The sequence below is a fragment of the Heterodontus francisci genome, chromosome 48 (genome assembly GCF_036365525.1).
Source record: "Heterodontus francisci isolate sHetFra1 chromosome 48, sHetFra1.hap1, whole genome shotgun sequence".
Lineage (NCBI taxonomy): Eukaryota > Metazoa > Chordata > Chondrichthyes > Heterodontiformes > Heterodontidae > Heterodontus > Heterodontus francisci.
Genome location: NC_090418.1, coordinates 4,303,200 through 4,329,349, shown reverse-complemented (window position 1 = coordinate 4,329,349; position 26,150 = coordinate 4,303,200). Strand labels below are relative to the sequence as shown.

Here is a 26,150-nt window from a genome sequence, read left to right as displayed (position 1 = left end):
AACAAACAGAGTGGATAAAGGGCAACCGGTAGATGTAGTGTATCTGGATTTTCAGAAGGTGTTCGATAAGGTGCCACATAGAAGGTTATTGCACAAAATAGGAGCTCAGGGTATTGGGGGTAGATTGAGGACTGGCTGACACACAGAAGGCAGAGAGTCAGGATCAATGGGTCTTTGTCAGGTTGGAAAGCTGTAACTAGTGGGGTGCCACAAGGATCGGTCCTAGGGCCTCAACTATTTACTATCTATATTAATGACTTAGAGGAAGGGACAGAGTGTAGTGTATCCAAATTTGCTGATGATACAAAAATAGGTGGAAAGGCATGTTGTGATGAGGACACAAAGAATCTGCAAAGGGATATAGATAGGTTAAGTGAGTGGGCAAAAACTTGCCAGATGGTGTTCAATGTGGGAAAGTGTGAGGTCATCCACTTTGGTAGGAAGAATAAAAAGGCAGATTATTAATTAGATGGAGAAAGACTACAAAATACTGCAGTACAGAGGGATCTGGGTGTTCTTGTACAGGAAACACAAAAAGTTAGCATGCAGGTGCAGCAAGTAATTAGGAAGGTAAATGGAATTTTGGCCTTTATTGCGAGGGGGTTAGAGTTTATAAGAATGGGGAAGTCTTGTTACAACTGTACAGGGTGTTGGTGAGGTCACGCCTGCAGCACTGCATACAGTTTTGGTCCCCGTATTTAAGGAAGGATATACTAGCATTGGAGGCAGTTCAGAAAAGGTTCACGAGGCTGATTCCTGGGATGAAGGGGTTGTCTTATCAAGAACGGCTAAACAGGTTAGGCCTTTATTCATTGAATTTTCGAAGAATGAGAGGTGATCTTATTGAAACATATAAGATTCTAAGGGAGCTTGACAGGGTAGATGTTGAGAATATGTTTCCACTGGTGGGGGAATCTTGTACTAGGGGGCACAGTTATAGAATAAGGGGGCACACATTTAAAACAGAGATGCGAAGGGATTTCTTCTCTCAGAGGGTGGTGAACCTCTGGAATTCTCTACCTCAGAGTTGTGGAGGCTAGGTCACTAAATGTATTTAAGGAGGAGGTAGATAGATTTTTGAAATCTCGGGGAGTCGAGGGTTAGGCGGAGCAGGCCCAAAAAAGTTGAGGCCTGGGACAGATCAGCCATGATCTTGTTGAATGGTGGGGCAGGGTTGAGGAGCTGAATGGCCTACTCCTGCTCCTATTTCTTATGTTCTTATGTTAAATTCTATAGGGCGCCCCTGTACTTGCTCTTGTGTTTTTCTTCCATCGTGCACAAAGGGGGCTCCCTCCCCACCCCAACTGCGTGGCTCAGGACAGCTGGAGCTCTCCAGCTGAAGAAAGTCCTTACACGACAGCAGGGAAAGGAGAGAACAAGACGGCTCCAGCTGACCCAGGTGAAGAACCCTCCCCTGACTAGAAGACTTGACTTTGGACTCTGCAGTAAGGTGCTCCAACCACCGATCATAGAGCAACATCCTGGCAGTCTTTCTCTCCCTTCCAACACTCGACCACCTATCCTCTCCACTCCTTTTCCTTTCCTTGGTGATCCGTGCTGCCATCTGGCGGCGAGGGGCAACCCCAGTGGAGGTCTCTCCACGTGGGAGTCTTCCCCCTTTACATCGGGGACCTGGGACGGAGGTTATGCACAGGGCAGTCCCGTGCAATAGATTTTTAAACATGTACTTTCTGCGGCCGGGACGAGTCTGTGTTCCATGTACGTATGGAGTGTTTGAGGTTGCAGCCCCTGTTTGAGTATTTAAAGGGGCTGCTCCTCAAGTTCTGGCTGCACTTCAGCTGCACGCTCCTGATCTTTGGGCACCCGGTGCGGAGGGGCGTAGCACAGGAGGAGGATCTCCTCGTCAGTCTGCTCCTGGGCCTGGCTAAGGTGGCAATTCACAGGTCCAGGCTGCGGGCCATTGGGGAGTCCATCAGCCCTGATTGCCTGCCCCTTTTCCGCAGTTACGTTCGTGCCCGGGTGTCCCTGGAGAAGGAGCATGTGTTGTCTGCTGGTAGGCTTGAGGCCTTCCACGACTGGTGGGCACCGCAGGGACTGGAGGACATAATCGATGCTGGGAATGGCATTTTAATTTGAGTTTTGTTTTATTGATCTGTTTTAATAAATTTATTTTATAAAATGTATATAAGGTGGCCTGAGGAATAAAGGTCCCCTCGACATGAAATACATAAAAGGGGCCTGGGGTATAAAGGCCACCTTCAAAAAACAATGGCAGTTTTGTCCAGGGCCCCGCTCCTGGAGGAATCAGCCATCTTCTGGGAAAGTAAGCAGTACCATGGCCAAGGAATGCATAACTGCAGGTGGTGTCATGCATGTTAACACTGCACTTTAAGAAGTGCTGAAAACTGCATATATCCACAATGGGCTCCAGGAGGCTGTCAAGGTGCTAGACAAATGACAAGCTCACTTGTGTGGCCTGCCAGGCAACTGTGATGAGGCACAGTATGTTAAGTTGGGAGAGGCACACTGTGCTGAGCATCAGATCCAATTGATTAAGGTTGGTGACAAAAAACTTGGTGAGTGGGTAGGCCTGTGCAAAAACAGACAGAGAAGGGAAACCTGTACAGTTGTAGGCTGCATTGTTGTCAAGGATTATAGCAAAGACTCACAAGCCAAGGATGTCACTGACAACTATTTCAGAGTAAAGTGATGTTTCATAAATTTAAAAAAATGGGTTAGATACAGAGTAAAGATTCCTTTACATTGTCCCATCAAATACTCCCAGAGTTGGTACTGCACAGGTTAGATGAGACGTTACACCGAAGCTCCGTCCAGTAGGTGTAAAAGGTCCCATGGCACTATTCAAAGATCGGCAGGGAATTTCTCCCCAGTGTCTTGACCAATATTTAACCCTCAACCAACATCACTTAAAAGAAAACAGATCTTCTAGTCGAAAGGGAGGAAATATTAGCGGTTTTAGCGGGCTTAAAAGTGGATAAATCCCCAGGCCCAGATGAGATGTATCCCAGGCTGTTATGTGAGGCAAGGGAGGAGATAGCAGGGGCTCTGACACAAATTTTCAAATCCTCTCTGGCCACAGGAGAGGTACCAGAGGACGGGAGGACACTGAATGTGGTACCATTATTCAAGAAGGGTAGTAGGGATAAACCAGGTAATTACAGGCCGGTGAGTCTAACAGCAGTGGTAGGGAAACTATTGGAAAAGATTCTGAGGGACAGGATTAATCTCCACTTGGAGAAGCAGGGATTAATCAGGGCTAGCCAGCATGACTTTGTCAGGGTGAGACCATGTCTAACAAACTTGTTTGAATTGTTCGAGGAGGTGACGAGATGTGTAGATGAGGGTAAAGCTGCTGATATAGTCTACATGGACTTCAGTAAGGCTTTTGATAAGGTCCCACATGGGAGATTGGTTAAGAAGGTAAGAACCCATGGGATCCAGGGCAATTTGGCAAATTGGATCCAAAATTGGATTAGTGGCAGGAGGCAGAGGGTGATGGTCAAGGGTTGTTTCTGCAAGTGGAAGCCTGTGACCAGTGGTGTACTACAGGGATCGGTGCTGGGACCCTTGTGGTTTGTAGTGTACATTAATGATTGAGACAGGAATATAGGAGGTATGATCAGTAAGTTCGCAGATGACATGAAAATTGGTGGTGTCGTAAATAGTGAGGAGGAAAGCCTTAGATTACAGGACAATATGGATGGGCTGGTAAGATGGGCGGAGCAGTGGCAAATGGAATTTAATCCTGAGAAGTGTGAGGTGATGCATTTTGGGAGGACTAACAAGGCAAGGGAATATACCATGGATGGTAGGACCCTAGGAAGTACAGAGGGTTAGCGGGACCTTGGTGTTCTTGTTTGTAGATAACTGAAGGCAGTAGCACAGGTAGATAAGGTGGTTAGGAAGGCATATGGGATACTTGCCTTTATTAACCAAAACATCGAATACAAGAGCAGGGAAGTTATGATGGAGCTGTATAAAATGCTAGTCAGGCCACAGCTGGAGTACTGTGTACAGTTCTGGGTACCATGCTATAGGAAGGATGTGATTGCATTGGAGAGGGTGCAGAGGAGATTCACCAGGATGTTGCCTGGGCTGGAGCATTTCAGCTATGAAGAGAGACTGGATAGGCTAGGGTTATTTTCCTTGGAACAGAGAAGGCTGAGGGGGGACATGATTGAGGTGTACAAAATTATGAGGGGCATTGATAGGATAGATAGGAAAATACCTTTTACCTTAGTGGAGGGATCAATAACCAGAGGGCATAGATTTAAGGTAAGGGGCAGGAGGTTTAGAGGGTTGGGTTGGAATCTGGAACACACTGCCTGAAGGATTTAAGAAGTATTTAGATGAGCACTTGAAACGCCATAGCAAACAAGGCCACGGGCCAAGTGCTGGAAAATGGGATTAGAATAGATCACAGACACGATGGGCCGAAGGGCCTGTTTCTGTGCTGTATAACTCTATGACTATGATAGTCATTAGCACGTTGCTGTTTCTGGGACCTTGCTGCAAGCAAATGTGCTGTTGCTTTTCCTACATTATAATGATAACTACATTTCAAAAGTACTTCATTGGTTGTGAAGCATTTGGGATGTCCTGAGAGATATTCAGGTCATTCCTTCAATTTCTGTACTTACTGTTAGTTCCTAGCATCCACCATGAGTTTTGTTTCTAAATTTGTTTAATATCCCAAATCTCCTACCACAGCGGCACAGTGGCGCGCACCGCAGCCTCACAACTCCAGGGACCCGGGTTCAATTCTGGGTACTGCCTGTGTGGAGTTTGCAAGTTCTCCCTGTGTCTGCGTGGGTTTTCTCCGGGTGCTCCAGTTTCCTCCCACATGCCAAAGACTTGCAGGTTGATAGGTTAATTGGCCATTATAAAATTGCCCCTAGTATAGGTAGGTGGTAGGGAAATATAGGGACAGGTGGGGATGTGGTAGGAATATGGAAGTAGTGTAGGGTTAGTATAAATGGGTGTTTGATGGTCGGCACAGACTCGGTGGGCCGAAGGGCCTGTTTCAGTGCTGTATCTCTAAACTAAACTAAACTAAACATATTCCCGCCAGACCAGCTCTGGCATATGTACAGTGCAGACAGGTTCAAGGGAGCAATTCACTTCCATCTAGTCTTGTGTGTCTCAGTATCGTCACCTTTATTCCCTTCTTACTTGTTTAAAGGAACTTTTTTTGACACAGGAAGCAGAGAGGAGAGTGGTTATCTTAAATTATTGTCAAGGGACAAGAGAAGCTGGGATTGTCCTCCTTAGAACAGAGTGAGTTAAGGAGATATTTAACAGAGCCATTCAAAAAGCTCAGTATCACATGTTTAGGATAATGCTTTCAGCCACTCTGTCGTAGGATGAGGCAGCTGGAGGGATAACAAAACAGTATGTTAAAAATAAAGCCTTGCATTTCGATAGTGACTTTCATGACCTCAGGACATCCCAAAGTGCTTTACAGCCAATGAGGTATTTTTGAAGTGTAGTCACTATTGTAATGTAGGAAGTGCAGCAGCCAATTTGTGCACAGCAAGCTCCCAAAAACAGCAATGTGAAAATCACCAGATAATGTGCTTTTTGTGATGTTGATTGAGGGATAAATATTGACCAGAACACTGGGCAGAACTCCTCTGCTCTTCTTCGATATGGTGCCATGGGCTCTTTTACATCCACCTGAAAGGGCAGACGCAGCCTTGTTTTAACCTCTTATCCGAAAGACCCAGAATTTGCTGTCAAAATAATGACAAACTTAATGGCACTCAACATTATTAATGTGTCAATCTTTCAGTAACATTTTAAAAAAATCGTTTCATGGGATGTGGTCGTCGCTGGCAAGGCCAGTATTTATTGCCCATCCCTTATTGCCCTTGAGAACGTGGTGGTAAGTTGCCTTCTTGAACCGCTGCAGTCCATCTGGGAGGGTACACCCACAGTGCTGTTAGGAAGGGAGTTCCAGGATTTTGACCCAGCGACAGTGAAGAAACAGCGATATAGTTCCAAGTCAGGATGGTGTGTGACTTGGAGGGGAACTTGCAGGTGGTGCTCTGCAGCCCTGGTCCTTCTAGGTGGTAGAGGTCGGGGGTTTGGAAGGTGCTATTGAAGGTGAGTTGCTGCAGTGCATCTTGTAGATGGTACACACTGCTACTACTGTGCATCACTGGTGAAGGGTGTGAATGTTGAACGTGGTGGATAGGGTGCTGATCAAGCGAGCTGCTTTGTCCTGGATGGTGTCGAGCTTCTTGAGTGTTGTTGGAGCTGCACCCATCCAGGCAGGTGGAGAGTATTCCATCACACTCCTGACTTGTGCTTCTTAAATGGTGGACAGGCGTTGGGGAGTCAGGAGGTGGGTAACTCACCACAGAATTCCCAGCCTCTGACTTGCTCATGTAGCACAGCATTTACGTGGCTGGTTCAGTTCAGTTTATGGTCAATGGTAGCCCACAGGATGTTGATAATGGGGAATTCAGTGATGGTAATGCTGTTGAATGTCACTGGGAGATGGTTGGATTCTCTGTTGTTGGAAATTGCCATTGCCTGGCACTTGTGTGGCGCGAATGTTACTTGCCACTTCTCAGCCCAAGCCTGAATGTTGCCCAGGTCTTGCTGCATCTGGACACTTTCTGCTTCAGTATCTGAGAAGCTGTGAATGGTACTGAACACTGTACAATCAGCGAACATACCCACTTCTGACCTTATGATGGAGAGAAGGTCATTGAAGATGTGAGGAAATCCTGCAGTGATGTTCTGTCAAGGAAGAGATACCCTGTGAATTACAAATCATCACCAATTACTGGATGATTTGCACTGATCTAACGACAGCCTTACAAAAACGGCAGCTCAGCCTCAACCTCCCTGTGAGTTTCATGAAATTGCTGCATTTGTGCATTACGTGCCAATTAAACTCACTGTAGAAAGTTAGGGCTGATACTTAACAGCATAATTAGCTTTTGAATGAGGGTGTATATAATCCTGCAATTCCCCTCAATCTCTCCGACTCCGAAAGGGAACAACTGAAACTGACTCATTCCAACAGGTAGTAAATTGTTCTCAGATTTTTTTTAATGTAAAATTTTAACTGTTTTAATTTTTCTTATTTTTCTTTCGTCTTTTTATCTCTCTCTCTTTTAATCCAATCTTCCTTTCCCTCTTTTTATTTCTTTCCTAACCTGATTTAACTGGGCCCAGGTCGCCATAAACATAGGTGTGATCTTGTCCTCCAGGTGTGCGAAGGGAGCACCTCCAGGTTGCCACCTCCGTCCCTCAAACCTTCCAGGTACTACGCCCTCAGGCGGTCAATCTGAGTTGCTTCAAAGTGAACTCAGCGCATGCGAGTGATTTTCTGACCAGGAACAGGCTGAAGTGGAAAAAACAGTATAAACATAGGTTGAGCAGGAGACTAAAGTCTCTAAACCACAGCAGTGTGGGGGAAGGGAAGTAAAATGATCATAGTTACTTTAAACATCACAAAAGAGCAGCAGAAGTTGGGTCTTACGTTATAACCAGTGTAGTCCAGAGCAAAACGGTCTTCTTGATGTTGAAATAAGTCCTGAAATTTGAAGCCAAGTCTGAAAGAAGATCTAGATCTAGATTTTTCAGGTCTTTTCCACAGTTCATTGATCAGGAAATAAAAGGCAGCAGATTATCGACGGATTACAGTTTTCCAGTGTAGTGCAGAGCAGAAATGTGATCTTGATGTCCAGGAATTTGAAGCCAGGTTTGTGAGAAAGACCACATCCAAGTCTTATCCAGATCTTTACCACAGCTCACAAGGTAAGTTCGGGGTTGGGGTTTGTGCCATCAGACAGAGGCAGTTTAAACTAACAGTTAACTTGAAGTTTGGGCTAAAAATGCACCCGCTGTTAGAATCAGGGGAACTTAAACAGCAGAAGAGAGGATTTAATGGGGAGAAAGAGCAGCAGATGGCCACAGTGAGGAGATCGAGGGAGCTGACTGCCCAGGTGCCATCTTGGTTAGGCACTGGGCCTTCAACATTAACACCAACATCAACAGCTAACGGCTAAAGGAGTAAACCCAGCAAAATCTGGAGTGGAGTGTCTTTAAGCGTTTGGTGTTTCCCTCAAGCTAGCACCTTCCAGCAACTCCTGCAACCGAATAGGCCCCAGACGTATAGGCTTTCCTCTGGACACTAGCCTACGAGGTCGAAAGGGGGGTGCAGATGATAGGCAAATCTGCATCTCTTAAAACCATGCCTAGGCCAAGCAGCAAACAAAGAAAGGTAACCTTTTGGCTTGTAAACTGGATTGTGAGGATGTGTCCCAGAATGAACAATGATCCACACTCCACAGCTAGTGCACAAGACAGCCCCGATTGACTGTGAGCTACACAAGCTTGGTGTCAACATTGCCGCTCGACAAGAAACAAGATTAGCCGAGACAGGCTCCATTCAATAGGCTAATTACACCACCTACTGGCATGAAAAGAGTGCTGAAGATTGCTATGAGCATGGTGTAGGCTTCGCAGTTAGCAACCGGCTGATGCAGTCAATTAAGCCACCAGTAGCAACGTCGGAGCGTCTCATCTGCCTGTGGTTGTCATCCAACAGAGGCACAGTTAACATCATATGCGTCTACACACCAACTCTGAACGCCAGCATCTCAGATAAAGAGCATTTCTATGACTCCCTAGGTGAGGTTCTGATGAACAACCCAAATGGCGAGCAGCTATTCATCCCGGGTGACTTCAAAGCACGTGTTATGGCAGTCAGTGATTCATGGTCACCATGCCTTGGTTGTCATGGGATAGGCAAGATCAATGATAATGGACAACGCCTTCTTGGGCTTTGTGCCCTGAATGCACTCTGCATCACCAACACCTTCTGAACAAAGGAAACAATGAAGGTATGAGGGACCTCCGAAGAAGGGTCACTGACCCGAAATGTTAACTCTGCTTCTCTTTCCACAGATGCTGCCAGACCTGCTGAGTGGTTCCAGCATTTCTTGTTTTTATTTCAGATTTCCAGCATCCGCAGTATTTTGCTTTTATTTTAAGGTATGAGGGACAAGTTGGCTTTGGTAGATTGAGAAAATACATGAAAAGGTTTGACAGTAGACAGGCAATGGCTTGTATTTAAAGAAGTATTACACGGCCCACAACAAATATACATTCCTCTAAGACACAAAAACCCAACAGGAAAGCTGAATCAACCATGGCTAACAAAAGAAGTTAGATTGCATTAGATCAAAGGAAGTGGCTTATAAGGTCGCCAGAAAAAGTGGTAAACCCGAGGATTGGGAGCAATTTAGAATCCAGCAATAGAGGACTGAGAAACTGATAAAGAAAGGGAAAAGAGAATATGAATGCAAGCTAGCAAGAAACATAAAGGCAGGCTTCATTAAGTATGTACAAAGGAAAAGATTAGCAAGGACAAATGTGGGTCCACTACAGGCGGAGACAGGAGAACTTGTGGTGGAAAATGGAGAAATGGCAGAGAGACTAAACAATTACTTTGAGTCCGTCTTCACAGAGGACAATACAGAAAATCTCCCAGAAATACCAAGAAACCAAGGGACTTGTAAAAATGAGGAACTGAAAGAAATTAGTATTAATAAAGAGGTAGTACTTGCACAATTAATTGGATTGAAAGTTGGTAAATTCCCTAGACCAGATAAGCTACATCCCAGTGTATTGAAGGAGGTGGCTACAGAGTTTGTGGATACATTGGTGGTTATCTTTCAAAATTCTACAGATTCTGGAAGGGTTCCTGCAGACTGGAAAACAACAAATGTAATCCCACTATTTAAGAAGGGAGCGAAAGAGAAAACTGAGAACTACAGACCTGTTCGTCTGACGTCACTAGTAGGGAAAATGTTAGAATCTATTATAAAGGATGTGATAACTGGACACTTGGAAAATAATGATATGATGGAACAGAGTCAACATGGATTTATGAAAGGGAAATCATGTTTGACAAATCTGTTGGAGTTTTTTGAGGATGCTACTTGTAGCATTGATAAAGGAGAACCAGTAGATACGGTTTGGATTTTCAGAAAGCTTTTGCTTAGGCCCTACACAGGTTAGTAAACAAAATTAGAACACATGGGTTTGGGGGTAATATACTGCTATGGATTAAGAGTTGGTTAACAAACAGAAAGCAGTCAGTAGGAATAAACGGGTCATTCTCAGGATGGCAGACTGTTACTAGTGGGGTACCGCAAGGATCAGTACTGGGGCCATAGCTGTTCACAATCTATATAAATGATGTGGAGGTGGGGACCAAATGTAATATTTCCACATTTTCTGATGAGACAAAACAACGTGGGAATGTAAGTTGTGAGGAGGATGCAAGGAAACTTCAATGGGATTTGGACAAGATAAGTGAATGGGCAAGAACATGGCAGATGGAATATAATGTGAGTAAGTGTGAAGTGATCCACTTTGGTAGAAAATAAAAACAGAAAGGCAGAGTATTTCTTAAATAGCAAGAGGTTGGGAAGTGTTGATGTCCAAAGAGACCTGGGTGTCCCTGTTCATGAGTCACTAAAAGCTAGTGTGCAGGTGCTGCAAGCAATTAGGAAGGCAAATAAGGGGCAGGCCATTTAAGATTGAGATGAGGAGGAATTTCTTTACTCAGAGGGTTGTGAATCTTTGGAATTCTCTACCCCAGAGGGCTGTGGAAGCTCAATCACTGAGCATGTTCAAGACAGAAATCGATAGACTAATGACATCAAGAGATATGGGGATAGTGGGGAAAAATGGCACAGAGGTAAATGATCAGCTTTGATCTGTTTGAATGGTGGAGCAGCCTCAACGGGCCGAATGGCCTACTTCTGCTCCTATTTCCTATGCTCCTATCTTCCTAAAAACACATTGCGTCCTGACAGAGATGCCCTCTACGCTGATGATGCTGCGCTAGTTGTTTTCCTTGACTATAAGCATCAAGAAAACCGTGGTCATGGGACAATGTGTTGTATCTCTGCCCCTGATCACACTAAATAACACCCCACTGGAAGTGGTTAGCAAGTTCTGCTACCTTTGGTCCATGGGGAGAGACAATCTGTCCTGTGATGCAGAGCTCAATACACGCATGGGAAAACAGCTATCACCTTTGGCAGACTTGCAAAACACATATGGGATAACACCAAGGACCAAGCTGATGGTTTATAAGGCCTGTGTTCTCAACACCTTGTAGAATGGCTGTAAAATATGGGTGATTTACCACTACCAAAAAAAATTAGCTCAATAATTTCCAGGTTTGCTGTTTGCAGCAAATTATGGGTATATCCTGGCAAGACAAAAATCACAAATGCAGCAGTCCTTTCAAAGGCAGAGCTCCCAATTGTGTTGACACTAATCAAACAGAGGCTACTTCAGTGGATCGGACATATCCGCAGGATGGAAGACAGTCGCATACCCAAGGACCTTCAGTATGATGAGGTAGCTGGGGCCAGACGACCAGTGGGGCGCCCAAAGCTCCACATCAAGGATGCTTGTAAGCATGACATGAAGGCCCTACATGTCGACTATCAAACCTTGGAGTCACTAGCTGCCAGAAGAGGGAAATGGCGACACATCTCGTGGACTGGTGTGCACTCTCACAACGACCAGTTGCTACAGCAGCTTGCCACAGGTGCCAATGTAAAAAACAACAACTCACAGCATAACTTGGCAGCTTCACGTGCAGCACTTGTGGCTGAATCTACCTCTCTAGGATTGGCCTTCACAGCCATCAGCAAAGGTGCACCAAGAGAAGACACCCCGCCAAAATGGATTGTTTGCTACGTCTTTTGTAGATGGAAGGATGACAACCAATCTGATTTAAGTCTAATCCATTCTCCTTCTCCATCATTCCTCTGTTTATTTCTCACTCCTTATATCTCACTGGTTGAGGAGACAGAATGTTATCCCCGTTGTACACTAAGGTCAAAGATGTCCCATTGCCCTCACCATGTCACTATCAGGTCACACTTCCTGCAACTTACAAAGCAAAGAATTTTCAAGCTGAAGTATGTGGGGGAAAAAACCTACTATGCTCCACCCCAGCAAGTTCAGGGCCAAGATATGCAGCCTGTACTGTACAAAAACAGGGTGTGCTACAACATACTGATTATTACCTCATCGGTTTATCAGCTCCGTTTAATTCCTAATTCCATTGGTAGGACAGATTAATTGCATCCAATAACATTCACATTTAACACCACTCTCTCTCTTGTACAATCCTGAGCTGCAATAAAAGCTTGTTGACCGACCAATTGGAAAATGCAAAACTCTTAATCTAGCCCTTAATGACCTTGAAACATTCAATTGCTTTGCTGGGTTTTATAATGCAGAGCACAGGTCACAAGCCCATAAGCTGGGCTATGAGGAAGCTTGCTGTTGCAGTTCTGCTATAAAAATGTAAAGAAACAAGAAACCTGTTTGTCAAGTGTGTCGTAGAAATTCGTGATCTAAGGTACGATTCTGGCAATTTTTGCTTACAATCTGAGGTGCGTCTCCCAGTGATGAGACTGACTGGTACCTCAGTGGGTAAAGGCAGAGTTTAACTCAGCCATACAGACTAGAAGGTCTCAGCATCCATCCCCAGTCTGTGCCCCTGGGTTAGACAAAAGAGCAGTCAGATGGGGTGCCTGCTCCTGATTCCCATCCAGTGACCCAGAGTGGAAAGCATGTTTGCAGATGGTGACATGAGAGATCAGGAGGATCAGATGTTTAAGCAATCACACATGAAGAATGGCCTTTTGCATGAGGTAGTGGACGACAACTGGTCCCTTAAACAGACTGCACAGTGTTTGTTTAAAAATGCATCAAAACTGTGTTTGTGAACGTCGAGTGAAGACAGGCTGGAATGCTGAATTGATCAAAAATTAGTCAGATTTCAAAGACACAAAGAAGGAACCCCTGCTTCATCCCCACTCAGGGGACTTCAAAGTGTCATTCCAGCCAGAATGGGTCAGGGGCTACCAGGCACAAAAACAAAACTCCCTGGAGTTGACCTGTAAATGTTAACTATCCTGTCACATACACCAATTCAGATCCACAAAGGTGGCAGGGCTATAGACTGACAGCAACTGGGACATATCTAAGAGTCTAGAAGGAGAGTTTGTCTTTCAAAATGCCGACCTGCCTCATCTCCCTTTTTCTTATAGTTGATGGGTTGTGGAGCTGCTGCTGCTTCTAGCTACTCCTAACAGATCTGCTGTCATGGTATGTCACATTCGTCTATCTTGCGCCATCCTCACACATCCACTGTAGCTAAACTGTAAAGGTTCTATGACATCCATCATCCAACTACACCTAGGTTGACCTCTCTTTCTGCTGCCCTCTACTTTGCCCTCCAGAAGAAATCTCTGTAGCTTTTCAGCTCTGATCAAATGGCTGAAATACTGACATTTTATTTTCTGGTTGTCACTTTTTAGAGTTCTTTTTGCTCTTGTAATTTCAAGCACCTCTTCATTTGTCTTAAGGTCTGTATAAGGAATTTTACACATACATCTTAGCATCCACCTTTCAAAGGCCTCTATTTTCTTCCACAGATCTTTACTTCTTTTCTTCTTTTGGGCCTCCTTATCTCGAGAGACAATGGATACGCGCCTGGAGGTGGTCAGTGGTTTGTGAAGCAGCGCCTGGAGTGGCTATAAAGGCCAATTCTAGAGTGACAGGCTCTTCCACAGGTGCTGCAGAGAAATTTGTTTGTCGGGGCTGTTACACAGTTGGCTCTCCCCTTGCGCCTCTGTCTTTTTTCCTGCCAACTACTAAGTCTCTTCGACTCGCCACAATTTAGCCCTGTCTTTATGGCTGCCCGCCAGCCCGTCAGATCTTTACTTATTGTCTAGGTTTCTGAGGAATACAGGAATGTAGCATCTTATGAGTTTTTCCCTTGCTAAAAGCTTGAGCTTCCTTGTTAACACATCCTTCATTTTCACAAAATTACCTCTGGCAGTGTTTGATACAGTGCCAGACAACAGACCTGTGAGCAAACTTATAGCTCATGGAATATGAGGGACGGTAGCAACATGGATACGGAATTGGCTGAGTGACAGGAAACAAAGAGTTGTGGTTAATGGATGTTTATCAAGCTGCAGGAAGGTTTGTAGTGGAAGTAGAACATTACAGCGCAGTCCAGGCCCTTCGGCCCTCGATGTTGCGCCGACCTGTGAAACCATCTGACCTACACTATTCCATTTTCATCCATATGTCTATCCAATGACCACTTAAATGCCCTTAAAGTTGGCGAGTCCCCAGGGGTCAGTATTGGGACCATTGCTTTTCCTGATATATATTAATGACCTAGACCTTGGTTTTCAGAGCACAATTTCAAAGTTTGTAACTGATACGAAACTTGGAAGCATTGTGAACTGTGAGGAGGATAGTGTAGAACTCCGAAAGGGCATAGATAAGCTGGTGGAATGGGCAGATAGGTGGCAGATGAAGTACAATGCAGAGAAATGTGAAATGATTCATTCTGATAGGAAGAACATGGAGAGACAATATAAACTAAAGGGTACAATTCTAAAGGGGGTGCAGGAGCAGAGGGACCTGGGTGTGTATGTGCATAAGTCATTGAAGATGGCAGGGCAGGTTGAGAGTGGTTAATAAAGCATACAGTGTCCTGGGCTTTATTAATAGGGGCATAGAGTACAAGAGCAAGGAAGTTAGGTTGAACTTGTGTAAGACACTAGTTCGGCCTCAGCTGGAGTATTGCGTCCAGTTCTGGGTGCCACAATCTAGGAAAGACGTGAGGGCATTGCAGAGATTACAGAAACAAGTCAAGAGAATGGTTCCAGGGATGAGGAACTTCAGTTATTAAGATAGATTGGAGAAGTTAGGACTGTTTTCCTTTGAGAAGGCTGAGAGGTGATTTGATAGAGGTGTTGAAAATCATGAAGGGTCTGAACAGACTTGTGAAAGGATCAAGAACGAGAGGGCACAGATTTAAAATATTTAGTAAGAGAAGCAAAAGTGACATGAGGAATGACTTTTTCACGCAGCGAGTGGTTAAGGTCTGGAATGCACGCCTGACCGTGTGGTGGAGGCAGGCTCAAATGAAGCATTCAAAAGGGAATTAGACTGCCGAATGAAAAGGATGAATGTGCAGGGTTACAGGGAGAAGGAAGGGGAATGGAACTGAGTGAATTTATCTTTCGGAGAGCTGGTGCAGACACGATGGGCCGAATGGCCTCCTTCTGCACTGTAATAATTCTGTGATTCTGCTATCTCTATTCTTCTGACTTCGGCATTGCATCTAACATCTTTTGTTATCATTTGTCCTAAATAGACAAACTTGTTTACTTGTTCCAGTGTGACACCATCCACTTCAATCTGGTTTCCTCTAATATATTCCTTCTAACTATCATTGTTTTTGTCTTTTTAGTGTTCATACTCAATCCATATTCTAAATTTCTAGAATTTGCTTGACCTACGATACTCTGCAGGGCCCCTTCTGATTCTGCAAGTAGCGCTGTGTCATCAGTGTACCGCAAGTTTATTATATTCTTACCTCCAATTTTTACACCTAGAAGTATATCGAATTCTCTGAATATTTGTTCTGTGTACACATGAAATAATTTTGGCAACAGTACACAGTCTTGTCATACTCCTCTCTTCACTTGAAACATATCTGATTGTTCATCTTCTAGCCTAATGCTTACTATTTGGTCCCAATATAGGCTCTGGAAAATCTCACATCTTTACTATCAATGTCACATTTCAACAACAAGTCTATTAGCTTTTGGTGATATACACGATCGAATGCTTTTTCATAATCTATAAAGCATATGTAAATGTTCTTGTTTACTTCTGGATATTTATCAAAGATTGTTCTTAGGTTAAATATTCCCTCTCTTGTTCCTATTCCAGGTCTAGATTTAGATGTGGAGCTACAACTATAATTTTACATTCAGCTGGTTAAGCCAGGTAATTGTGTCAGGAATAGCGGAGAGCATCACTGTGATGCCTCCTTCGTATTTGTGAATCGAGCAATCGGTCGTTCAATGTTCCATGGTCTGTTCTGGGTGGCCAGAATCACACAATGGAGAGTTTTTAATTTCCCATTCGTGCATCAAGTATCTGCATCTGCCGTAGTTTTGTTTTTATTCATTCATGGGATGTGGGCGTCACTGGCTCAGCCAGCATTTATTGCCATCCCCAATTGCCTTCTCGAACCGCTGCAGTCCTTAGGTGTAGGTACACCCACAGTGCTGTTAGGAAGGGAGTTCCAGGATTTTGACCCAGCGACAGTGAAGGAACAGCAATGTAGTTCCAAGTCAGGATGGTGTGTGGCTTGGAGGAGAACTTGCAGGTGGTGATGTTCCCATGCATCTGTTGCCCTTTTCCTTCTCGATGGTAGAGGTCTCAGGTTTGGAAGGTGCTGTTGAAGGAGCCTCGGTGAGTTGCTGCAGTGCATCTTGTAGATGGTACGTAGATTGTGCAGATGTGACTTAGGGTTGCCCATGAGCTTTGCATCGCATCTTTCAAGAGGTGTTGAAGTGGCACAGTTGAAGGTTAAGCATGTGGGTCCAAAAGGGATTGTGAAACCTCAAGCAATGTTGGGGGATGTTGCTGAGACCCTGGTGGATGGGGAGACCTGCCCCATGAAAGAAAGACTGTTCTGTCAACATCCCCCCATGAGAATTGCGAGCTCATTGTAATAGGTCACAGATTTTGGAGGGATCAGAAGCCTCAAAAGCCAGAAACTAGACTTCATCCAGAAGCACTTAATAGATCATATATCATCACAACTATATATCAGTGGTTCATGTAATAGTGCTAATTAAAATGAAGTAATGCCATTGTGGGATGAATTCTGAACTTGCCCATGTTTGGTTAATGCACAGCAGATGTTACCTCTATCTGATGAGTCAGCAATCGTCTTGTTTAAGAAATTTGTAAACTGCATATTACATTCATGTTTCTTTAGTGGTTCAATTTCTTTTGAGTTGTTGAAGAAAGGAAAGTAAAAATAGTTACTTTCTGAATGGCAATGGTGAAGCGAGGAAAGATTCAGAAATGTGATTGTTTTAAAGATTTTTAAGAAAGGCACATTTACAAATTCTAACAAAACCACACCTCCTTGTTAATGTGGGGTGCGAATCTGAACTTGGTTTCCAAACTCTGTTCTCTTATTCATTCATGGGGTGTGGGCATTACTGGCAAGGCCAGCATTTATTGCCCATGAAAAGGTGGTAGGAAGCCAACAACTTAGTGACTTGCGAGATCATTTCAGAGGGCAGGTAAGAGTCAACCATGCTGCTTTGGGTCTGGAGTCACGTGCAGGCCAGACCTTTCCTGAAGGACATTAGTGAACCAGATGGGTTTTTATGGCCATCTGATACTTTCATGATCATCATTACTGAGACTAGCCTTTTATTTGAATTCATGCCTCTGGAGCATTAGTCTGGCCCTCTGGATTACTAGTCCAGTACCATTACCCCAATGCTACCGGAGAGGGCGGAAGCAACTCGCTACAAGCTATATGACTGTTCTTGTACTCACTGCGATTCATGTAAGTACAGTAAATCAAACAGTGGCATATTTTCAGAGTTAAAGGGTCAGTCCATTTATCTGGGGGGGTGGGGTGGGAATGCTCGTAATGGGGACTTTCTACTCAAGCTCCCACTAGCAGGAACAGGAGCATCGGGAGTGATGTGGTTCAATAGGATAGTTAGGGTACAGGATGATGTGCTTCAATGGGAGAGTTAGAGTACAGGGCTTCGGTGGGAGAGTTACAGTAAGGGGGATGGGCTTCAATTGGAGAGTCAGGGTACAGGGGAAATAGCCTTTAATGGGAGAGTAAGCTATAGGAAGGATGGTCATCAATAGGGGATTTAGCATACAGGAGGGATGAACTTCAATAGGAGAGTTAGGGTTCAGAAGAAATGGCCTTCAATGGGAGAGTAGTTACAGGAAGGATGGTCTTCAATAGGTGAGTTAAGGTACAGGAGGGATGGGTTTCAATGAGAGAGTTAGCATACAGGAGGGAAGGGCTTGAACGGGAGGGTTAGATTGTAAGTGGGATGGGCTTCAATCAAAGTTAGGGTATAGGAGGTAGATTCTATGTTAGACCCATCGTTTCAGCCTGTTCTTTCCCCACAGAACTGACTTCTTCCTATCTCAACTCTATATTTTTCTCCCTTTGTCCAGTCTCTTCCCACCTACATTCGCAACTGTTCCAACAACCTCTTCTACTTTAACAGTTTCCCTAACCGTATCCTTTTCAATGTGGAAGTCCAATCACTCTACACCTCCACCCCCACCAGGAAGGTCTGAGTGATCTCGGTTTCATTCTTGAATAGAGTCCCAACCAGTCCCCAACCACTACCACCTTCCTCTCCCTGGCTCAGCTTGTTCTGACCTTGAACTTCTCTTTTACCTCCACTCACTTCCACCAAATAAAAGGTGTGGTTATATGGCTCCAAGCTATGCCTTTCTTTTAGTGGGATATGTGGAACACTTTTTTCCAGTCCTACTCAGGTCCCCTCCCTCAACCCTTTTTCCAGTACATTAGTGACTGCATCAGTGCTATTTCCTGCTCTCGCCCTGAATGGAAAATTTCATAAATTTTGCTTCCAATTTCCACCCTTCTCTCACCTTCACATCTCTGACTCTTCTCTTCCCTTGCTCAAATTCTCTGTTTCCATTGCTGGAGATAGTTATCAACCAATATCCACTATAAACCCACTGACTCCTCACCTACCTCAACTGCACTTCCTCCCACTACTCCCTGTAAGGACTCTATTCCATTCACCTAGGTTCTCTGTCTCCCTCATATCTGGTGTGATGAGACCACCTTCCATACCAGTGCTTCCAATATGTCTTCCTTTTACCTCAGTCGAGGATTCCACTCCACCATGGTTAACATGGCCTTCCCTAAATCCATTTCACGTCCCACACCTCTGCTCGCACTCCTTTCCCTCCATCCCAGAACCACGATAGGGTTCCCATTGTCCTCACCTTCTACCCCATCAGCCTCCACGTTCAATATATCATCCTCCATCATTTCCACCACCAAACACATCTTCCCCTCCCTTCCCTTTGCAGCATTCCAAATGGACCATTCCCTCCACAGCACCCTAGTCCATTACTCAATCACCCCCAAATACCTCCTCCCCTTCCCACAGCACTTTCTCATGCGAGCACAGGAGATGCCTGCCCTTTTATCTCCTCCCTCCTCACCGTCCAAGGCCCCAAACAATCCTTCCAGGTGAAACAGCAATTTACATCTACTTCTCTCAGTTTACTACACTGTATTCACTGCTCACTGTGCTGTCTCCTCTACACTGGGATGACTAAACTCAGATTGGCTGATCGCTTTGCGGAACACCTCCACTCTGTCCGCAAGCATGACCGTGAACTTCTGGTTGCTGTCATTTTAATTCTCCGCCCCACTCCCATTCTGACCTGTCTGTCCTCAGCCTCCAATACTGTTCTGATAAAGCTCAGCGTAAACTCAAGGAACAGCAGCTCACCTTTCGAATAGGTACTTTACAATCTTCCAGACTCAACATTCAATTCAACAATTCCAAATCATAATCTCTGCCCCCATTTTTGTCCTTGAACTGCAGCTGTTAATGGTGACTTTGCTATTCCCATTTACACCTCTCTAGACCCAGCTTTTGTTTCTTTACTTGTCCCATTACCATCTCTTTTTGCCTTGCATCATCACCCCTTTTGTCATTTAATCTCTCCTGCCTTCTGCCCAATCACAGACCTTCTCTTTTGATTTTTCCCCCACCAACTCCCAGCACCCAATGCACCCCCCACCACCGCACTGCCCCTCCCCCCTTCCCCTGCCTCTGTACTTGCTTAAAACCTGTTACATCTTCAATGTTTCCCCATTCTGACGAAAGGCCATTGGCCTGAAACGTTAACGTTCTTTCACTCTCCACCTGGTCAGCATTTCAACATTTTCTGTTTTTATTTTAGGTACAGCAGGAAAGTGCTTCAATGGGAGAGTTAGCTTACCAGAGAGATGGGATTCATTAGGAGGGTTGGGGTATCAGGATGTATGGGCTTCAATTGGAGAATTAGGGTACTAGATGGATGGAATACAATGGGAGTGTTAGGATACAAGAGTGATGAGCTTCAATGGGAGAGTTAGTGTACAGGAGTGATGAGCTTCAATGGGAGTGTTAGGATACAAGAGTGATGAGCTTCAATGGGAGAGTTAGGGTACAGGAGTGATGAGCTTCAATGGGAGTGTTAACATACAAGAGTGATGAGCTTCAATGGGAGAGTTAGGGTACAGGAGGGATAGACTTCAATGGACTAAGTGGCCTCTTCTTGTCTTTGATGTTTCTTATGTCCTTACCCCAAAAATGAGCTGAAACCAACAGAATCCAAAAAGAACAAATTCTACCATGTTATTTGAGTTCCTGATTTCAACTGGCTGACGATCAAAGGTATGTTGACAGAGTTGGTGTTTACCAACTGAGACTAAGCAGAAATCCGGAATTTCATGCAGCCACCAGTACGGCAAATACTGTAAAGGTAAGGGCTTTGACCTGCTGCCCTGTTAAGGGAATGCTGAATGACATTACAGTGCTATGGAAAGAAGGGAAGAAACTATAAAATCCTTTTTACTCTGCCCAAAGATGTTTTATCAGTACATTAAGAGCAAGAGGATAACTAAGGAAAGGGTAGGGCCTATCAGAGATGTACAAGGGAACTTATGCATGGATGCAGAAGATATGGGCAGGGTTCTTAAAGAGTTTTTTGTCTCTGTCTTCACAAAGGAGAGGGTTGATGTAGACATTTTAATTAAAGAGGAGGAGTGTGAAGTATGAGATCTGATAAGCATAATGAGAGAGGAAGTACTAGAGGGTCTGACATCCTTGAAAGTGGATAAATCACTAGGGCTGGATGAATTGCATTCCAGGTTGTTAAAGGAAGCCAGGGAGGAAATAGCAGATGTGCTGAGGATCATCTTCAAATCCTCACTGGATACAGGAGAGGTACCAGACGATTGGAGGTTTGCGAACATCGTACCATTGTTTAAAAAGGGTGCGAGAGATAGGCCAAATAATTATAGGCCAGTCAATCTGACCTCGGTGGTGGGTAAATTGTTAGAATCTATTCTCAGGGACAGGATAAACTACCACTGAGAAAGGCACGGATTAATCAGGGATCGTCAGCATGGATTTGTTAAGGGAAGGTCAGGTCTTACTAACTTAATTGAGTTTGTTGAGGAAGCAACAAGAAGGATTGATGAGGATAGTGCAGTGGATGTGATCTACATGGACTTTAGTAAGGCATTTGACAAGGTCCCACAGGGCAGACTGGTCAGTAAAATAAAAGTCCATGGGATACAGGGGAATGTGGCAGGTTGGATCCAGAATTGGCTCAGGGATAGGAAACAAAGGGTAGTAGTCAACGGATGTTTTTGTGAATGGAAAGCTGTTTCCAGTGGCATTCCACAGGGCTGAGTATTGGGTCTCTTGCTGTTTGTGTTTTATATTAATGATTTTGGACTTAAATGTGGGAGTCATGATTGGGGAATTTGCTGATGACACAAAAATTGGCTGTGTAGTTGATAATGAAGAGGATAGCCATAGATTCCAGAAAGGTGTCAATGGTTTGGTTGAGTGGGTGGAAAAGTAAAAAATGGAATTCAATCCAGAAAAGTGTGGATTTGGGGATGGCAAATAAATGAGGGAATACACAATAAACAGGAGAATATTGAGAGGGGTAGAAGAAGTGAGAGACCTTGGAGTGCATGTCCACAGGTCCCTGAAGGTGGCAGAATAGGTAGATAGAGTGGTGAAGAAGGTATATGGAATGCTTCCCTTTATTGGCCGAGGTATAGAATGCAAAAGCGGAGATGTAATGCAGAAACTGTATAAAACACTGGTTAGGCAACAGCTGGAGTATTGCATACAGTTCTGGTCACCACATTGCAATAAGGACATAATAATAAAAGCAAAATACTGCAAATGCTGGAAATCTGTAATAAAAACAAGAAATGCTGGAAATACTCAGCAGATCTGTGGAGAGAGAAGCAGAGATAATGTTTCAGACCAGTGACCCTTCATCAGAACAGAAAGGAGATAATTGCTTTGGAGGGGGTACAAAGCAGATTTACAAGAATGTTGCCAGGGCTCGAAAGTTGCAGCTATGAGGAAAGATTGGATAGGCTAGGGTTGTTTTCCTTAGAACAGAGGAGGCTGTCTACTTAACTTACATTACAACAGTGACTACACTTCAAAAGTGCTCATTGGCTGTAAAGCGCTTTGGGACATCCTGAGGTTGTGAAAGTCTTTTGTTCTTTATGCCCCCATGTCAACTCTTTCATTGTCTTCTTGCCTAACGCAGGTGTCGCACCAGTCTAGAATGGCCCAACCTGTCTACAGCGAGCCGCCAGATGGGGGCTGGGGCTGGATAGTGGTTCTGGCGGGATTCCTGAAAAGCTGTTTGGTGTTTGGAATCATACGTTCTTTTGGAGTCTTTATCATCCAGTTCATTCAATACTATGAGGAGTCATCTAGCCGTGTTTCCTGGATCATTTCAATCTCGGTGGCCATACAACAGTTTACAAGTAAGCATTTCTTTGTCCCTTCCCTTTTAGGCCTTTAGTTTGAAGCTAAACTCTGAACCAACAAATCTCTAATTGCGGGCACTCTTTGGTTCAACAGATAACTGCACTGTGTGGTATGGCACTGAGATAGACAGATCAGCAAGGTCTCAAATTTTAACCCTAAATTACCTCATCTCGGCCCGGACAACATTGAGAACATTACAACTGGCCTCAGTGCCCCTGGAATAGGGAGAAGGGGGAGAATCATCCAGGGCTCCTGCACTTGACTGCCGTACAATGATTCTTGTTAAGAAGTCAATATTGGAGGAGGAATGGTTGTGTTGAGCGGTGATGCCCTCTAGCATTGACCAGCCTTCCAATGGTCACTGTTTCGAAGCGCTACTGGGAAGCCTGGACTTGGGAGTACTGTGAACAGTTCTGGTCTCCATATCAGAAATATAGGGGCACTAGGGGAAAGGAAAAAAGATTCACAAGAATGATATCAGAACTGAGAGAGCAGACCTATCAGGAAAGGCTGAACAGCCAGGGGCTCTTTTCTCTATAAAAGAGAAGGCTAAGGGATGACCTGATAGACGTCAGTAAGATTATGAAAGGGTTTGATAGGGTAGATGAGGTAAAAATGTTTACGCTTGTTGGGGAATCCAAAACTAGAGGCTAAAAGATAATACAGTCACTAATAAATCCAATAGGGAATTAGGGCAAACTTCTTTACCCAGAAGTGGTGGGAATGTGGAACTCGTTGGCAAGGGAAGTAGTTGAGGTGACTAGGAAGCTAGATAAACACGAGAGAAAGGAATGGAAGAATTCTATGAGATGAAGAGTGGTGGGAGGGGCTTGTGCAGCATAAATGCCAGCAAAGACTAGTTGGGCCAAATGGTCTGTTTCTGTGCTGTAGATTCCATGTAACTCTGTGATTCTACGAAGGTACCTTCCTGTTTAAACAGCTCAACATGAAAAAGAGAAACTAATTGTATACTCCATGTTCTTCAGTTCAGGGAGGGGCTTTTAAATTGTGAATGAGTGAGCCGTATTGGATGAAGCCGGAACTGTACAAGGTGTATCACAGCTGCACACACATTTCTAGAGATGTCACTAGCGATGAAAAGTGGCTGATTTGTTTTTGCTGCTTCTCAAGCCCAGCAGTACAACTTGCATTTATATAGTGCCTTTAACATAGTAAAACATCCCAAGGCTCTTCACAGGAGCATGGTCAAACAAAATTTGACACCGTGCCAAAGAAGGAGATATATGAACAAGTGACAACAAGCTTGGTCAAACAGGTAGGTTTTAAGGAGTATCTTAAAGGAGAGGAGATTGTAAAGAGGCAAGGAGGTTTAGGGAGGAAATTCCAGAGCTTAGGACAACTGAAGGCCAAAGGCTGCCCATGGTGCAGCGATTAAAATCGGGCACGGGCAAGAAGCCAGAATTGGCAATCTCTGAGGATTGTGAGGCTCAAGGAGGGCAAATTTACTGCTGCCCTGTTTGGAATCTAACTCAGTATTAAACGGGGATTAAATCTGGGACAATAACAACTTGCAGTTATAAAGCACCTTTGATGTAGAAAAAAGTCCTAAGACACTTCAAAGAAGCATAATCAGAGATCAATGGATGCTGAGTCAAAGGTGATATTAAGAGAGGTGAGCTAAAGCTTGATCAAAGAGCTGGGTTTTTAAGGAAGGCAGTGAAGCCAGAGAGGGAGATAGAGAGGAGGAGGGAGGGAACTCCAGAGTCTGAATCCAAGTTTCTGAATACATGGACACTAATGGTGGGATGAAGAAGGGAGATGCATAAAAGGCTACAGTCAGAGGAATGAAAAGTTTGAAGGATAAGCATAGAGCTGGATGATGTTCAATGGGGAGGAGTGAAGGATTCACATACAAGGATGAGAATTTTAAATTGGAAACATTGGAGTCAATATAGTGTTACGACCAAGGTTGGAGAAATGCACTGTTAATTCAGTCCCACTTCTCCACGGGTCACAGCATATTAATGAATTTTCCCACCTATCGAAGAATAGCCAATTAAAACTCTATTTGTCCTGCAGAATAAAGCACACCAACCAGGTTTCTTTAAATAACAACAACATTAACTATTTATTAGAGATAAATCTATACATATGAAAGCTCCTTTTTTCCCTAGTCCTCATGCACATCACACATACTTTTTTTTAAAACGGTTAACCGGGGAAAAAGAAGTTTTCATTTACAGCAGTTTCTTAGGAATAGAAAGAATAATAAAATAAATCAGTTTGTCACGTTCTGGTAGGAAATTCTTCGGTTGGGTGAGGTGTCCCAGACTTGAATAGTTGGATGCCACTCGAAGTCTCTACAAGCGAGGTTGATGAACAGTCTCTGATGGGTAGGCGTTCAAGGCAATTCGGCTACAGCAGGCATCACATGGGTCTTTCAGCAGGGGTGTAGCAACAGGTCTGCTTAGGACTCACAGCAGCAGTATAGCAGTAGAAGCTTTCTTCTGGTTCTAGCATTTCCGAAAACATAGGAGGAAACAGGAACCCCACTGGATGCAGGAATTCTTCAGAGACAGGAGGCAATAAGAATCTGCCACCATTCATATACAGGGTTTCTTTTCAAGAGATGCAAATTTCCTTTACAGAGAGAGGTCTTTTCTGGGTCCTTCCACTTTAATCTCCAGGCAGGTCAGAAACCAAATTTCAAATGCCTGCTCTTTGTCCAACTCAGTTCTTCAAAAGGATCCAAAGTGAAAGTAAATGTTCCTGAGCCGATCACACAGCATCTCCCCTGTCATTTAAAGTGTTGCTCTGAGGACGTCAAAAACCCCTGGCTGGCTTCCTTGAAACTGCTTGCTTTTCCTATTCTTGTATACAGAGTCAACATCCAAAGATTTCAGCAATTTCAGGTATCTATTTCCACTAAAAATCCTTTTTTCAGTTTTTTTAAAACACACAGAATTCAAAGATTTTAGTACTAAAAATTAAAACCTCTTGTAACAATAGGTTAGCAAGGAAAGAATGCCTGGAGCAGCATGAGATACAGGCAGCAGAATTTTGGGTGAACAACAAGTTACAGAAGGTTGAGAATGAGGGGTCAGCCAAACTTTTCCACATTGTGCTACTTTTAACCACTGAGCCATCAAGAACATCACTGACCAAGGTTTTGCATTTATAGGTCCAATTGGGAGTCTATTTGGGACACGTTATGGAGCCCGCCCTGTGGTGATGGTCGGTGGGGTTTTAGCATGCCTGGGGATGCTTACAGCCTCATTCGGACAGAGTCTTCTGCATTTGTACCTCTCCATCGGACTCTTAACAGGTCAGCCCAATGGGTTTAAGATAAGATAAAAGCAAATACTGCGGATGCTGGAAATCTAACATAAAAACAAAGTGCTGGAAATACTCAGCAAGTCTGGCAGTATCTGTAGAGAAAGAAACAGTTAACGTTTCAGATCTGTTACCTTTCCACTAGGTTTAACTGGGTTTAAAATAAGGCTCTTTTCCTTACACTGTGTATGGGATGGTGCTGAAAGGGTGGAAAAGTTTACCTCATCAATAGACAACATGAGGTGGAGCTGAAACTGGGGGGTAAGATAGTGATGAGGAAAGGCACTCCACCCCATCTGCTTCACCCCGTCATTCAGGTCCATTTACTGAGATCCCACAGACAGCAACTAGCTCTTTGTCAAACTTGTATCCCTCTGTATG

At 44.2% G+C, this 26,150-nt stretch overlaps 1 protein-coding gene and 1 pseudogene across 2 annotated transcripts in view; both read left to right on the top strand.

The window, feature by feature from the left end:
* The first annotated feature begins 718 nt into the window (after nt 1–718).
* The window catches only part of LOC137357292 (monocarboxylate transporter 13-like), a 43,748-nt gene continuing 18,316 nt past the window's right edge, over nt 719–26,150 (top strand). Inside the window, exons 1-3 of one of the 2 annotated variants that reach the window (XM_068023519.1) lie at nt 719–796; nt 22,249–22,471; nt 25,618–25,761. In XM_068023519.1, coding sequence (XP_067879620.1) covers nt 22,267–22,471; nt 25,618–25,761 — 349 coding nt within the window. In that variant the 5' untranslated portion in view covers nt 719–796; nt 22,249–22,266. Of the gene's footprint in view, nt 797–7,608; nt 7,756–22,248; nt 22,472–25,617; nt 25,762–26,150 lie in introns of those variants that run through there. The other variant, XM_068023518.1, reaches the window with a different exon arrangement.
* On the top strand, nt 2,297–2,671 carry LOC137357575 (small ribosomal subunit protein eS12 pseudogene; annotated as a pseudogene).